Source organism: Mycteria americana, chromosome 3, assembly GCF_035582795.1.
Source record: "Mycteria americana isolate JAX WOST 10 ecotype Jacksonville Zoo and Gardens chromosome 3, USCA_MyAme_1.0, whole genome shotgun sequence".
In the NCBI taxonomy this organism is placed as follows: domain Eukaryota; kingdom Metazoa; phylum Chordata; class Aves; order Ciconiiformes; family Ciconiidae; genus Mycteria; species Mycteria americana.
This window is the reverse complement of record NC_134367.1, coordinates 75521399-75536573: the sequence shown is the minus strand read 5'-3', so window position 1 is coordinate 75536573 and position 15175 is coordinate 75521399. Positions and strand designations below refer to the sequence as shown.

Sequence of the window (15175 nt, the reverse complement as noted above, 5' to 3'; positions counted from 1 at the left end):
ACAGTGGCACAGGTTGCCCAGAGAAGCTGTGCAGTCTGTGTCCTTGAAGATATTCAAAACCTGGCTGGATATGATCCAGGGCAACCTGCTCTACCTGACTGAGCAGGGCCCTTGGTCTAGATGATCTCCAGAGGTCCCTCCCAACCTCAGTGATTTTGTGACTCTCTAAGCTGGGCAAACTTAAACCATTGAACTGAAAGTGTAAATGCTACAAAGTCTAAAGGTTTGGTGGAGGGGTTTTGTTTGGATTTGGTGTGGGGCTTTTTTTACTGTATATGTAATTGCAGTGCTAATATTTAGCTGTTTCCAAGAAAAATGCTAGGGGAAAATATGTTCCTCTTTAGAAAAATGTAATACTGCAGGCTTTGTAATTATTTTTATAATTTATTGAGGAAATGCTTTTTGTGCAAAGGAAGTTTTTCACAGTCCCTTTAACAATCTGCTGAAATCTGGAGAAGTTCGAAGCCTCCATATATGTGGCCTGACCTTTTAGCTGCAAAGATTTCTACCTTTAATAAACAAATCCTCTAGTCAGTCCTGAGTTAAATCCAACCCAAATGAATGTTCTGCTTTGTTTTTCCACTGAATACAAAGTTAACCACAGACAACCCTACACAGAAAAGAATGGGGAAAGAACTTTATCAAGGTTGCAAAACGAGCCATTTACACATTAAGGTATGCCAGAATGATGTAGTGTCTGTGATTGAAAGAGGTAATTTGAAGCTAAGCTTGAATGTATAAAATAGGTGGCACTTTTATAACATTCTGGAAAATTGGGTCCTGATTTTCAAACTAGACAGTAAAAGTAATGGGTGTTTTTGATTAATTTAGCAATAATTTCTCTGTACCTCTGTTCCAGCTTGTGGAATGGAGAAGATAATGCTGTCTAGTCTCACTAGATTAGGTGATGGTTGTGAAGACAAATGCATTAATATTTGTAAGGCGCTTAGCTAATTTACTGAGAGCCCAGAAGTAAATTAATAATTTTTTATTCAGCACAACATTTGTGAAGTAAATCAGACAGCAGACCATATGTTGAATGGATAGGACAGAAAGAGATATCTAATAGCCACTCCAGAAGTAATTAAAGGATATATCACTTCTGCATGTCAGAAGGGACCAAAGTAATGTTTGGGGTGATACTAATTTTACTATTATCTTACTCGCTGGTGGAGGACCCTGCTAACCTTAAATGCAGGGGTTTGTGTATAATATATACGGTTTAACTATTATTCTCATGATTTTTTTTGCCATGTCTCATCTAAAGAGAAATTGCATTGTGTTTTTTGGTCTTTGAAAGAAGAAATCATCAGACCTTTTAAGAATATATTTCTACACTCATCTTTTGAACTTTAAAATTGTCCTTTTCCATGTACCCTGGGTTTATTGCTGTAGTATCTTTTTGAACAGTGTTTGTCTTGCAGGTTTAAAATCACTTGGTTTGGTACCTACTTAACTGTTCTGAAGTTGCTTAAGGTTTGATGTGTGGTTTTTTGGGTTTAGGCATTTTTTTTTTATGTTGGACAAGATGAGCCTGAAGTCACATTGCTTAAAAAGAATGACAGCTCCACATCATTTAATTACTGCATGTGGTTGACTGTTTATGTCCTGATACACATGTATATCAGAGCATTTTAAACATAAAAGGACAAACTGAGGTGAAAAAATGAATGAATTACTGTGATATGAAAACTTGGTTTTATTTTGCAGTCCTTGTGTTTCACACTGAGTAATAGGCTTTCCTGCTGTGTGCTCATGTATTTTTCCTGTGTGTATATCACATTATTAAATCATGTTGAGAGCTTTACAGAGCTAAATGCCTGCCCTTTTGGAGTAATACGAACTGTTTTGATATGTAAACCGCTTAGAAGGTGAGCTGAGCTTTTGTAAGGGAAGCATTCTTAATGTAATTTGTTTTGAGATTTGAAGTGTATTTGAAGTAGAACTCACCGATGCCTTTGCATTTTTTAATAGACTTGAGTTGGAATGAAATTAAATTAAACTGTATTAAATGGTCTTATCTTTATAATTTCAGTGGCCGAACTGGAAAAATTCGAGTGCAGTCCCTGAAAATTGGCTTGATGTCTCTTTCTAAGGGCCTTCTGGAAGAGAAGTACAGATGTAAGAAAGAATGTCTTTCATAAAATGCTTACTTTTTTTACTTTATATAATTAAGTCATGTACAATAATAACAAACATTGCAGCAAAATTTGTAGTAAAACATTTCTCATGCCTGTAGCAAGACAGTTTGCTTGTAAGTAAAATAGAATTGTTGTTTTCATTATCATCAGCGGCAAGGGAGAAAGTAGGATTTATATCCTGACTGGAAACTATTGATGTCAATTATGCATCGTCATAATGCACAGTACTGCACTCCCCAAAAGCAAAGGCGAATGTAGCCATGTGGAAGCTAGGGAAGTATTCTATTTGACTGATTCTGTTCTCTTGTGTATGTGTGTGTGTGTGTGTATGGTTTTTTTAGGGAAAAATCAAGCAAGTCAGTGTTGATTGGAACAGATTGATATGTCTGATAAAGCAAGGAAATACATCAAAATCCAGCAATTGTATTTTGTGGTCTACGAAAAAGATGATCTGAACTCTGAAAATAGTTTTCCAGTATCTGTGCTTCCTGCCAGAATTGTACAATGAAAGTTTAAATTATGTTGATTTAAGTAATCTCACAAGCTTGAGAAATACTGAGTAATACAAAAATATTTCACAAAAACAATTGCAGGAGCAGAAGGGAATTGAGTAACTGTGGCAAAACCCCCTGACAAATACAGAACAAGAGATTAAGCACTATATAAGAGCATTGTAGGTGTTGGACAGTTACATGTTATGCACATCATCTTAAAATTACTATTCATTGCAGTAGTTCCTTGGCACATTTCAGAAACACATGTAAAATGTATAGAGACTGTATTTGCTGTGTACCATTGGAGCTCTGCAACAATTTCTGCTTTCCTTAGAAGCATTTGTAGGTAATCTTGTAATCTTGGTTATTAACATTGAGCAAAAGTACAGGTATCTTATGCATTGGGGTGTATTTTGGCATCTGAACTTGAGTCCGTACTAAGAATATGGGTGTTTTAGTTTCCTTATGTCATATGACATATCTGTGAATTAGTCCATAATTAAAAGAGCTTGGTGGACATACCTTTGTTCAGTAATGACAATTCAGGAGGTAATCTGCCATTTGGTATGAAATAAAAAGCTTTCATAAAGTATAGGAGTTAGTTAGGCTTTGGATAACAGAATGGTAACCCTACCAAAAGATGGTTTAAAAAACCCCAAAACCTGGGAATAAACTCACATTAAATTGCTATTAGTAATGAATTAGTATACTTACAGTTACCAAATACAGGCACTGAAGCAGAAGGAGGAAATTACTAGGTTGGATTAATTTTTGGTTTTGCTTTCTGTCTAGTAGTAAAATAAAAATGGCAGCTGATGGTGACTGCAGATTTGCATAATCTATATTAACAGGGTGGGCTTTTCCCTGAAGATTGCTGTGAAAAGTTCTAAATAATTAGTATAGAAAAAGTCTCAGGAGACTTTTTTACCAAGTGATTATAACTTCAACCTGAAATACATCAGAAATTGAAATCGTTGCTCGGCTTCTCAAAGCAGAGAATTAATACTCAGATAATGCATCCTTTTTGTTGTTGTTGTTACTCCTGTTCTGATCAGTGGGCCAGGCTTTGATATCTTGTCAGCTTTATTGTCCTTATGAACCATAAAATTGTCACAAAACAAAGCTCTTCAGTCTGAAAGAAATTTTGCTGAAGAAAGAAGGAACGGTGCCAGGTACTGATTGCTGGCCTGCGGTGGTTATGCAGTCAGCATTCTGGGGTCCTCTGGCACCAGCTGTGTCACAGACTGATTTTTGGTGCGAGCTCTCTTCCTTGTTTTGATTTTGTCACACCCTACTAATCATCTACTTTTGAGAGAAATTTTGTTGTATCTGTTGAGCTTTCAGATCCTCAGGTGAAAACCATAATGGAAATGCTAAGTATTTTCAAGAAAATGTCACTTGGAAGGAAGAGCAGTACCCCCAAACATGGGTGCTTAATACAAATTACCTGCCTTCTGATTTTTTCCCTTTCTCAGACCGGCTCCTGATATTTGCTTCTCCTTTTGGCTGTATTTCTTCTAAGCATTTCTGAAGCATTGTCAATCCCAGGCTTCTCTGAGCCTGGCAGTCATCCTACGGTTGCAGCTGGAGCCCTTTAGCAGAGCACAGGCCATGCCTTAAATGTTGTAGTGTTAGAGAAGCAAACTCTTCTCAGAGTAGTTGGTAGTAAAATAGGCAAGTTTCTTGTTTTAAAAAGTTTTGGATTAACCTTTCAATCTTTTGTAAAATGCTTAATCAGACTGTCTGCTCAAGTGTTTTCGAACTCAGCCTTCCCAGAGACCAGCCTTTCAGGGATTAACTTGAAGAAAGATAATTTCTGGGTTACTGAGACATTGGGTTTATGAAATAATATGGTAAACTGACAGGGGACAATAATTTCAGTTTACCAGTACAGTTGACGTTCATCTTTCTCTCTTACATTTTTGGGGAAATCAAGCCTTTGTTCATTTTTCTTTCTTTAATGCCTTCTTTTTGTTTTTGTTAACTGTGTGTTCATTTCCAGTAGAGGTAGGATCTTTTCACTTGACACATTTTTTAAATATGTTTTGCCAGAGAAATTTCTGTGATTTTATTTATTTATTTATTTATTTAAGCTTCTTTTTACGATGCTAGACTTCAGGGTTGACATGAGAATGAATCTTTAATTACAAAAAGGCCCAATTACCTTAGAAGAAACATTGAAGCCTCAATTAAAGAATGCCTATTCTTGACAATGTTTAAAGACGTGCTTAACTTCAAGCACACGCCTGGATGCTCCTGTGAATAAAAATGGACCTGCAAATGTAATTGAGTTGCTGTGAGCTGGTTACATCTATGCTTGTAGGGCAAATAGTCCAGGGCCTCTTTTTGTTGGTGAGGCCAATGACCTGGTCTGGCTGTATCTGTGTTACGCTCTCCTTTCTCCCCAAAACAGGGGGGCCACATGTGAAGCTACCTATTGGAAATGATCCTTGACCCTACCTAACTCTCGCATCATTCCTGGCTATTTTGGGGCAAGAGTCAGTTGGCTGATCAAAAGCATGACGGATACACTTTTAGGAGCTTAATGATACAGACGACAGTGTTCCCGTGCTTGGGCTTAGACCCTGATGCACTGCTCAGTTCGTGGGTATAGAAATAGCCTTAAAAAATGGAAAAGGAAAAAAAAAAAAGGATGCACATGTCAAAAGATAATAGTAGCTTAGTTCCAGTACAATAAACAAGACACTGCTCCTTTTTGTCCACTATGAACCACTAGTTGTTCATACATTATTGCATGACTTCGGAATACTGTGGAAAAATAGAACATTTTTAAGCACTCAATTTTAGTGTCCAACATGTTCTTGGAAGGTAAATTTCAATCATATCTGCAACAGTAAAAATTTTAGTTTGCATGTGTGGTTATTCACAGCAGGTTTTATGGCTGGTCATGTAATCAGGAGACAAACGATGTCTCAGAGGTATGGATTTCCTGAGGGAGAACAGGAATTTTATCTTCCCTCCCTTTTCTTCAGTTTTAGAGGTTGAGAAAACTCATAGCACTGTGTAATAACGGGGAGCGCATTTATGTGCATTTTGCTCTTATTTTTAACACAAAAAGCCTAGACTTGCAGCAGAAGCAGAAAACATGCATGGAGTTTTATTTAGCAAGTAGATTTGTAGGTTTTGCGTCATATCATTTAATACATGAAAACTGTAGGATTTGAGGTGAAAAGGAAGGGCTACTTGAAAAATCTCAACTGTGAAGCAGTTCAATTTTCAAGTGATGTACAACATCCTTGGAATGTGATTTTTTTTTTTTTAATGTTATGTTTATGTTGTTATTTTTCAAACCATTTGGAACTAACACTGTGATACTTCAAAAAGAAAAGGGGAAGAAAAAAGAATGTGCATCCTGTTTGTAACAATGCACGTGAACAGATGATGGCATATTTTCCATTTTGCATATTCCTAATTGTATTTCAGTGTAACTATGGAGTCTTTATCACTAGATTCCTTGGAGCTGCTTGGATGGTTCAGGTGCTAGATTTGTGATTTGATGTCTTGGCAGCCTCAGCAAAAGACATAAAATGTGTGTCATGGACATCATACTACTAATTATCTTATTACCATTTTGGTAGGAATTTCATAAACTTTTCAACATTTTCAAGTATCCCCTTCTATACCAGCCAGTAAGTATATTTTTTCAGGTCGTCCAGCTACCTTGCAGTTTGAGTCCTGCTGGCTGTCATCCTTGAAATACTGGTATGAGGCTGAATGGAATTTAAGATTAAATGATTTTTTTTTTCTTGTTTCTGTTTTTTTCCTATGGCTCAGGTCTGAATAATGTTTTATTTTGCTTCCCCAATTATTCTTCTTGTCCTTTTGGTAGAGTCCCTTATACAGTTCAGTCTTTATATCAATGTATTTTATGTATAAACTCATATAATATGTATGTACATATTAACAACATTGCTGGTGGGTGACGTACAGGGTCCCTTTTCCCACTGGCGAGTATGGTGTCCGGGTGCACCCTGTCAGACATAAAACGAGCTCTCCTCCCTTATGTGTGCCACTTGAGAGCTGCTCTCACCATGCCTCCTTTGCCAGGGAATAGCTCATGGGTTACTTCAAGGAGGTAGGCCAGATAGCAAGAACATTTTGGATTTCCACATCTCTAGTTAATGAGCTTCTCCTCCTGTGTGTCACATCGAAGACATTGAGGATTTTGGGAAAAGAGGGTACCATCCATGAACTCCCTTGCACTTGGACACTCATTGGTTAATGGCACAGCTGCCAGTGTTAAGTTTTATTTGTTTTTTTAAGTAGAGCATTTTGGAGGAGTTTGAGCTCTTCAAAGGTATTTACTGATTTCCTACTTGGATCAACCCTAGCCGATCACTCTCCCTATTCCCTCTCCTGCCACATCGTTCTTCCTCTATTTACTAGCTCCCCAATCAACAGAAGGTTTAGGGCTTGGGAAATGACTTCATCTTCCCCCCAGCTACAGCAGTTAATGAATTCTTCTTCTTTTAGTGCCTGTTTCCACTGTAGGCTGATGCAAACAGAAAGAATAAAACAGGCTTGCTTTTTTTTTTTTTTTTTTTTTAATCCTATTGGGTTTTTTAAACTGACTCTTAGAAACTGGAAAACTACCCCAACTGCAGCTGAAGAAGCTGGCCAGGGTATGGAATTGCCAAGAAGTGGTAGTTCTGTCACCGCTGTTGTCTGTGGGGTTTTTTTCTCACACTGAGTGCTGCAGATGCTGTAGCATTTGTTTGACTAGGCAGGAAAGGGGCAAGAAAAATGCAAGAAACTCTAAAAATTAATTCAGTCATCTGGCTTTCTATTTTGTGAAAATCCTTTCTTCTGCCTCAACCTCCTTCGCCAAGAAAAAAAGTATGACCAGACTTTCTGAAGCACGCTGACAAAGCTTGACAGTTGCTCCAAATGAAGGGCAAAACAATTTACAGAGTGTAATAAGAGTTTCTCTTGAGTGTTTCTGAACAAAGCTTGTGTGTTTCTCAATCACAAGTGCAGTCAGACTGAATTTTTAAATTTCATTTATTTCTAATTTATTAATAGTTGTTCTGGTGGGAAACATGAAAAGTAGGGGAATAGTATAAATGGATTTTTTTTTGTTTGTTTAAGATTACTTGGAGCTTTAATCCAAGCCAGCCACGGGGTACAAAAGGAGAATGTAAAAGCCAGCTGGAATGAACACAAAGAATTCACTTCCATTTCTTCTGTAATTTGTACCAATCACAGCATTTAAAAATATTTCTGAGATGAACTCAGTGTTTAAGATATTTTCAGGAAAGATTCATCTTGTGGCTAAATATTAATGTACATATCTACAAAGTTCATAAATCAAGGATTGTTGGCAGAAAAATGCTAAAAATTTTAGCTGAAAGTTTTAACAATTAAGAATGTCCAATCAAAGAAATGTGTTAAGAAAGCACTTAAGAAATATTATCTGTACTGCAGACAGGCCTATTAATTCAGTACTTTACTGTGACTCTTAAGTAGGTACAAGCAATATCTTTCTTCCCAGTGTCTGTATCTGGAACAATTTTCTTGATTCCTTTCAGCCTCAATTTTTTTCTGTCGTTACAGTTATCCCAGAACATCTGCTTATACTGCAGGACTTGACACCTACCTTAGGAAAAGGGAATCAGTAAAGGGAAAGTACATGGAAGCAGACATGGTCATCTGGGAAGCAAATGTGATTAATGTTAAGCTTGGGTTGTCTTGCTGGCTGCTGATCTTGCTTTAAGCTATTTCACATGACCAGCTGTGACTCGTGGTAGTTTCTAGTCTCAGTTCAGAGCAAACATGCTTCTGTCCCCAACCAGTCGGATGGCATAGATTTTAGCATAAGATATGGATTTCTGAAATATTAGTTCCTTCTTCCCTAGTGATAACATAGAAAACCTGGTAAATATTAGGGGACGATGTGGTAATGATGGATTAGAAAAAGCTGTTCTGATTTTTGTGATGTCTCTCTTGGTTTGTCACACAGCTGCTCCTAGGTAAAACAGGAGCTGCAATGTACACTTTTGTCAAGAAATGCCATAAGAAGCTGTATAGTTTAATTCATTGGGCCTTACTTTTCTCATTTGTATGGTTACGGATCAAGAAAATGTAGTCAAAGTAATCAAGATTAGATGAGGGTAAACTATTGTAAATGGGACAGTGGCCATCTGTAACCATGTCTGGATTACAAAAATTATAAAGCTTGAGCTGCAGCGTTACTGAATAAAAGGAGGTGTACATGGAAAAGAATTGAGCCAGTGCCTCTTGTCGGTGTTGCAGATCTTTTCAAGGAAGTGGCAGGCCCCACAGAAATGTGCGACCAGAGGCAGCTGGGCCTGCTGCTTCACGACGCTATCCAGATCCCACGGCAGCTTGGGGAAGTGGCAGCCTTCGGTGGCAGCAACATTGAACCCAGTGTGCGCAGCTGCTTCCAACAGGTAAGATAACAAAGACCTTCATGTGAAAAAAACCCTTCTCTCTGAAGTCTTAAGATTCACTTTTACATGGTGTAAAAAGAAGAGAGGAATTTAAAAACATCGATTGAGTTTTTGAACAGAAATGAATATGCTCCTGCAACTAAATGTGGGAAGCTATTCTGAAAACGCAGCTGTAAAAGATGGTTTGTGGTTTAGGAGAGGATCAAACAAATTACTTTTTAGCAAAAAGAATATATACATCTCTGTGGTTTTGGCAATATTGGCTGCTCGAAAAGCTGTTAAAAAGTTTTGTAGTAGCCAATTATCCTGCTTTGCATCATTCAAAGCAACCTGATACTGTGAGAACAACGTGCTTTTCCCTGCTGGAACAAGTCATGATCTCAACAGAACAAGAGGATGATGTTGATAGTAATTTTTGACCTGGTGCATCAGGAAATTATTTAGCATTATTTTACTGACAAAAGAGCTTGCAGTTGCACAAAACTTCAAGCGTAGTCATTTATATATCGTGAGCCTTTATGCAGCAGATCAGAACATGGAATAAAGATGTCTTACAGCCTGCTGCTTAGCTCCGCACTACATGCAGGGGGTTAATGAGGCTGCAAGGAGCGTCTGTCTGTTTAAAGAAGATGGGAATTAAAAAGAGGACATCGTAATGGAACACAACCTAACTCAGACTTTGTCAAGGATGCCTAAGGCTCCGACTGTTTGTTAGTGATAACTGTACTGTTTGAGTGTATTATTTCTGTGAAAGTGGCTGCTTTGAGAATTGTCAGAAATTATATATGGATTAAAAATTCACTATGGCATATATAAAACTACTGACTTTAATATTTTGGATTTTATTGAATCGAACATGAAATGTTATAGTGAACTTTTAGACCATTTTTCTTTTGCCATTCTTTCATAGACATTTCTACATTTTCATCCAGTGCTTTAAAAAATTCAGTTGTGCTGGATTTTTTCAGAACTATTAGATTCATTTCCAATTCCAGTCATCTCAGAGTCCAGAAGAGTGTTTGTCCAGATCATAAATAATTTGGTAGATACTTATGGAAGTTGGCTTGACCAATTAACCGTGTAAAACTTCCCCTGTGGTTTTGACATTGCTGCTTCAGACAATAAGGGATGGTGCTTGACATCTCTATCACTGGCCTCGAGTGGTTCAAGTCATAGTGAAATAAATAGTTCATTTGTTAGTGGCATACTTTTTCTGTCACAGAGGAATGATCTTTATGTCCCTCAAGGATCTGCCCCATCTCCCATGCTGTTCAATTATGGGTGAGGGGTACTAGCAAGGTAGTGTTTAAATACTTCATGTAATATTATGATTATACCGATGATGAGGTTGCATCCCTTGTCTCACATGAATAGCTCAAGTTCAGTCCCTGGTCATTAAGAGAGCATAGAGAAAGTGTGCAGCTGCACAACAGAGTTATCTCAGCCTAGTGAAAACAAGTATTTTTCTGGTGGGGAAAGCACGTTATTCTTTTTTTTTTCATGCTGCTCCCTCTTACTGGCAAAAATCAACTTGGAATAGGTTAAGAAGCCTAGTGTTGCTTCTTGTCATGTTACCGTTTAAGAATAACTTTCATTTTAAGTTGTGTTCTATTACTTCCAGTGAGCTCAGAAAGGTGACCTCTGTTCTTGTTGCTGACAAAGTTGATGAATATAGTCCCTTTACAGCTAGGCTCCTCTGGTGGTTACAGCTGAAAGAGAATGTGGAAGCGTGTTTGTTTGCTTCTTAAAACAATCATACTAATACTTTAGCTCTGCCTGTATTCTTGCAGTGATTGCCTATAAGTGGTAGATTTCTTTTTCTCTCATTATTTATTTATTTACCTGTTTATTTTTTTGTGTGTTTGTTTAATGTCCTAACTTGAAAGAATAGCATGGGCTCAGAATACAATTTAAAAAATTGCATGAGTCTCATGGCAATTAGTAGACACATACAAGCACTACTGACTTTTAGCAGTCTTACATCGATCTTAATTCAAATGACAACCATGTCTTTAGCGTGTCTGAACTGCAGAATGCTTCCTTTCATGCTCCCTTACTTATTTTTCAAGTCCTTTCAGTTTGAAGATGGCTTTACTATAGACTCCATTACTCCTTTACTGTGTATTCCATCTTTGTTACCATCTGTCTCCTCTATCACATCTGTTTAGTCCTCTCTGTTCTTACTGACTAACTTGTTTTCTTTATTTGCATTTTAATCGAGGTTGTTTCTTGTATCCTGTAACTGGTTTTACATTAACCTGGCATGGAAAGGATTGACACAGGTTGTTTGTTGTTTTTTTTTTTTTTTTAATTGAATTCTAAGGAAAATCTGCTTGTGTGTGTGTGTTGGGTTTTTTTTAATTTGGATGTGGGGTTTTTTTCTCTCCACAGAACCACAATAAACCAGAAATAACCGTAAAGCAATTTATAGATTGGATGCGGTTAGAGCCACAGTCTATGGTATGGCTACCAGTTCTACACCGTGTGGCAGCTGCAGAAACAGCAAAACATCAGGCCAAGTGCAACATCTGTAAAGAGTGTCCAATTGTTGGCTTTAGGTAAGAGAAGGGGAGTTGAGTGCCAGTTTTCTCTGAAAATATCCACACTTTTAAGTGTTCCAACAAGTACAATTCTTTCTGTTTGTCTTCCCACTGTTTTCCTGCTTTAAGAAGGAATCTGCCACCCATGGCAAGACCACAGAGTGGCCTGAGCCAGTGCATTTCTGGCTCCTGCAGTACTGCTGTTAGACATCCAATGGTCCTGTGACTGACAGGTGTGCAGAGCGGGCTGTCATCAGGTATTTTGGCATTGGTGGATCCAATAGGTAGCAAATGAAGTATAAATGCACCCCATGTGTTCTGTAAGCACAAGACCAAAAGGAGCTGATCAGTAAGAAAAAATGTGGGCGGGCTGTCTACTCTCCCGCATAAGGCTTGGGAAACTAACTCATGCCAGGAAATATTAAACACCCTTCAACAGCAATCTTTCCTTGCTTAGCACAAACATTGATATGTTACTGTGATGAGACTCGCACAGTTCCTGTCTAAAGCATTGAACGTAATTAACTTCAGTCAAAGGAAGTTGTGAATTCTCAAAGAAAAAATGACACCAGGGATATTCTCCGTGTTAACCTCCTAAACTGTATGATTTTACTATGAATTATCATCATGGGGCATAGTTGGTACCCTTAGTGAGTACTGTTACAACTAACATGAGTTTGTGAATTGATTGCTCCAGTGTATAAAATTATGCAAAAAAAAAAAAGCAGGGACTAGAGCTAAACATAACTGGCTTTTTCATCTGCCGTGGTCATGAAGTCGAGTGTATTATTTAGGAACGATATAAAGCAGTCTTTCTTTTAAGTGATTCTAAGACTTTTCTTTAGGTATTTAGCCAGGTGAGTAATTTTTGTTTCCCGTGCTTTCTGTTTCTCCTTCTTTCTGTTGTTTTAAAGGATAATGATATGAATCCTGAGGTCAGATTCATCTCACCTAGCTTTAGGCATGCTGGCTTTAGTCAGTCTTACAAGATTGAGCTAGGAACCCTCTTCTTTTACTATAAATATAGATATGTGAGTACTTCCAAAAGTAATTAATCTGATCAAACTTTGTTGCCTCTCTTAAGAGGAGATGAAATTTCTCTCTGTTCCGATTTTTCTTGATTAATGCTTGAGGGAGCATAGGGTAACAAAGCTCCAACTCAGATATCTTTTAGATGCCTAAGTTGGGGCTGATGAATCTTGTCTGTACTGAAATATTTTGTGTGGAGAAGGAGGGCATAGGGATAGAAAAGAAGAGAAAGGAAGATAAAAGAATGTCTCATTCTAAGTAATTTCTACACTAAAGTTAGAGATCTGCAACAACAAAAGCATCTAGCATCTTAGCAGAAGGTAGATGTGGCCATTTAATACACAGGCTCTGAGTAAAGATTATAAACAGTTGCATCAGCATCCCTAAAAGTGAACCTTTACATTTACAGACACATATTGTCTTGCAAAGCAAAACATAAAACTCAGCAGGGGAAAAATGTGGATTGGTACTGAAAACTGCTCTCAGGAAGCAATTTAATTTAAACTTTAACTATTCAGTAGCTATTCAGTTTGGTTCAGTTAGCTCATTTTAGTTTCATACAAATGATATAACCTTATCCAGTCAGAACAACTATACTATAAAAAACAGTGGACAGAATCTGGAATTGAATTGTTGCTTTAGTCAGCTTTACTTTAAAAAAAAAAAAAAAAAAATCATGTTCCTGGTGGCTACATTTAATACAAGGGATACTGTATAAGTTTGTTACCTTGTTTATACATATACATGCTCTTAAAAAAACCCAAAAGTAAATAAATCAATGTAATTTTTAAACTTATTTTATATTATTTTTATAATTCATTAATTCTCAAGAGTTTTAGTTTCTGAAACGTGTTTAGAATTTCAGAGCATCAAGATGATGTAAAAGCATTTAAGCTAACTGGTAAATGTAAAAACATACAAAAGTAAATCAGTCTGGTTTATAAATGTTTTTTTCTGAGATACCATCTGAATACTAAAGAGAGGAAAAAAAACCTTAAAACAATATGGTTTTAAGTCAGTTAGAACTTTAGAATTATAAACTTTTCACACTCCATCTATGAAGCTGATGCCTGTAAGATTTTCTGCTGCAAAGGAACTTGGGCAACAGATGACTGACATTGGCTCTCTGTATGGCTATAGGAGGCAGGAATTTCTTTTAAATACTCAGTGAGGTGACCTGTGTACTGTGGGAAGGTTGTGTGAAGTGGTCTAAGAGGGCTGTGAGTTTCCTGTGTCCTGTGCAGCTGCTGCAGTGGCACTGGTGCCCCTGAGTCTGCAGCCGTGATGAGTGTTGGCTGTGCCATGTCCTGGCCACGCACACCCAGCAAACTCGCTACGTCCTTGTGTTGCTGCTGCTGAAAAGCAGATGACACCATTTCAGAGAATAATTTGCCTCATGAGGCTTAATAACAAGTAAATATTAGAACTAAACCTAGGAAGATCTAATCACTTTGTTTAATGTCCCCATAGGTACCGGAGCTTAAAACATTTCAACTACGACGTCTGTCAGAGCTGTTTCTTTTCTGGCCGTACAGCAAAGGGGCATAAATTGCATTACCCAATGGTGGAGTATTGTATACCTGTGAGTACCAGTTTACTGACCATTCCTAAGGCATTGTTTTTGCACTGTTTGAGGTCTAAATTTTTTTCATAGTCTTTTGTCACCTAGATATTTTGTCTGGATTTCTTTTCGTATCTTCGTACGGCCTGTCTTCCTGCCTTTCTATTTGAAAGTCATCAGGGACTTTGCTAGTGCTGCTGATTTTATGTGGGCGGTGTTTGAATTCTGTAGAATTGAGTAAAGGATCCACCGCTGAGAGAAGAACTTCACTTTTGTTTTGTAAAAGCAAAGCTGGAATATTAAATATAATTGCAGTACTTGTGTACGTGCCCACGCACACACACACACTCTATAAGGGTAAGAAAATGTTAGAGAAAAGGGACTCACTTTACTATTGCTATACCATAATAAAGAATATTTAATATTCTAGTAATGCACTTGAATATTTTTAAAGGTGCGTGATCTTTGTTTTCAGGTCCAACATTTTGCTTACTTCATGAAAACGTGGTTGGAAATATGTTGTGTTTTATTCCCCCAAGTAATTACTGTTTACTAGGATATTTAAAAATTGGTGTGTAGCTGGTAAAAAAATAAACAGAATTGACAGTTTCTAACAAAAAATAGTGTGAGAGGTTTGCCTGCATTAGCTAATAAAAATTAATTTTACAACACAATATTTTCCTAATTAAACTTCAAAGGAATTTTCTAAGGAATTTTCTAAGGAGACTTTAAGTGGAAGACTGGATAATTTCCTTCATACAAATACCACTTTCAGTTTTTTCTATTTGGTGGTAGTTTACATCCTTAAGAATTTTAACTCAATCACAAATAAATTAATGGGATAATCAGTATGTAATTTAAACTACAGTGGTGAAAGGTCTATACGCTCAGAAAAACAAATTCAGACCAGACTATAGCTAGAGCTGATGAAATAGAGCTTATTTCCAATAGTCTTACACGATTCCTTGGGTTCTTCTAT

The 15175-nt window shown here is 37.2% G+C and overlaps 1 protein-coding gene across 1 annotated transcript in view; it reads left to right on the top strand.

Annotated features, from left to right (window-relative positions):
* Window positions 1-15175, top strand: part of UTRN (utrophin) — a 394273-nt gene that overhangs the window by 343352 nt on the left and 35746 nt on the right. Inside the window, exons 63-66 of the mRNA XM_075499063.1 lie at window positions 2036-2121; window positions 8909-9066; window positions 11458-11624; window positions 14106-14217. Of these exons, the coding sequence (XP_075355178.1) occupies window positions 2036-2121; window positions 8909-9066; window positions 11458-11624; window positions 14106-14217 (523 nt within the window). The remainder of the gene's footprint in view (window positions 1-2035; window positions 2122-8908; window positions 9067-11457; window positions 11625-14105; window positions 14218-15175) is intronic.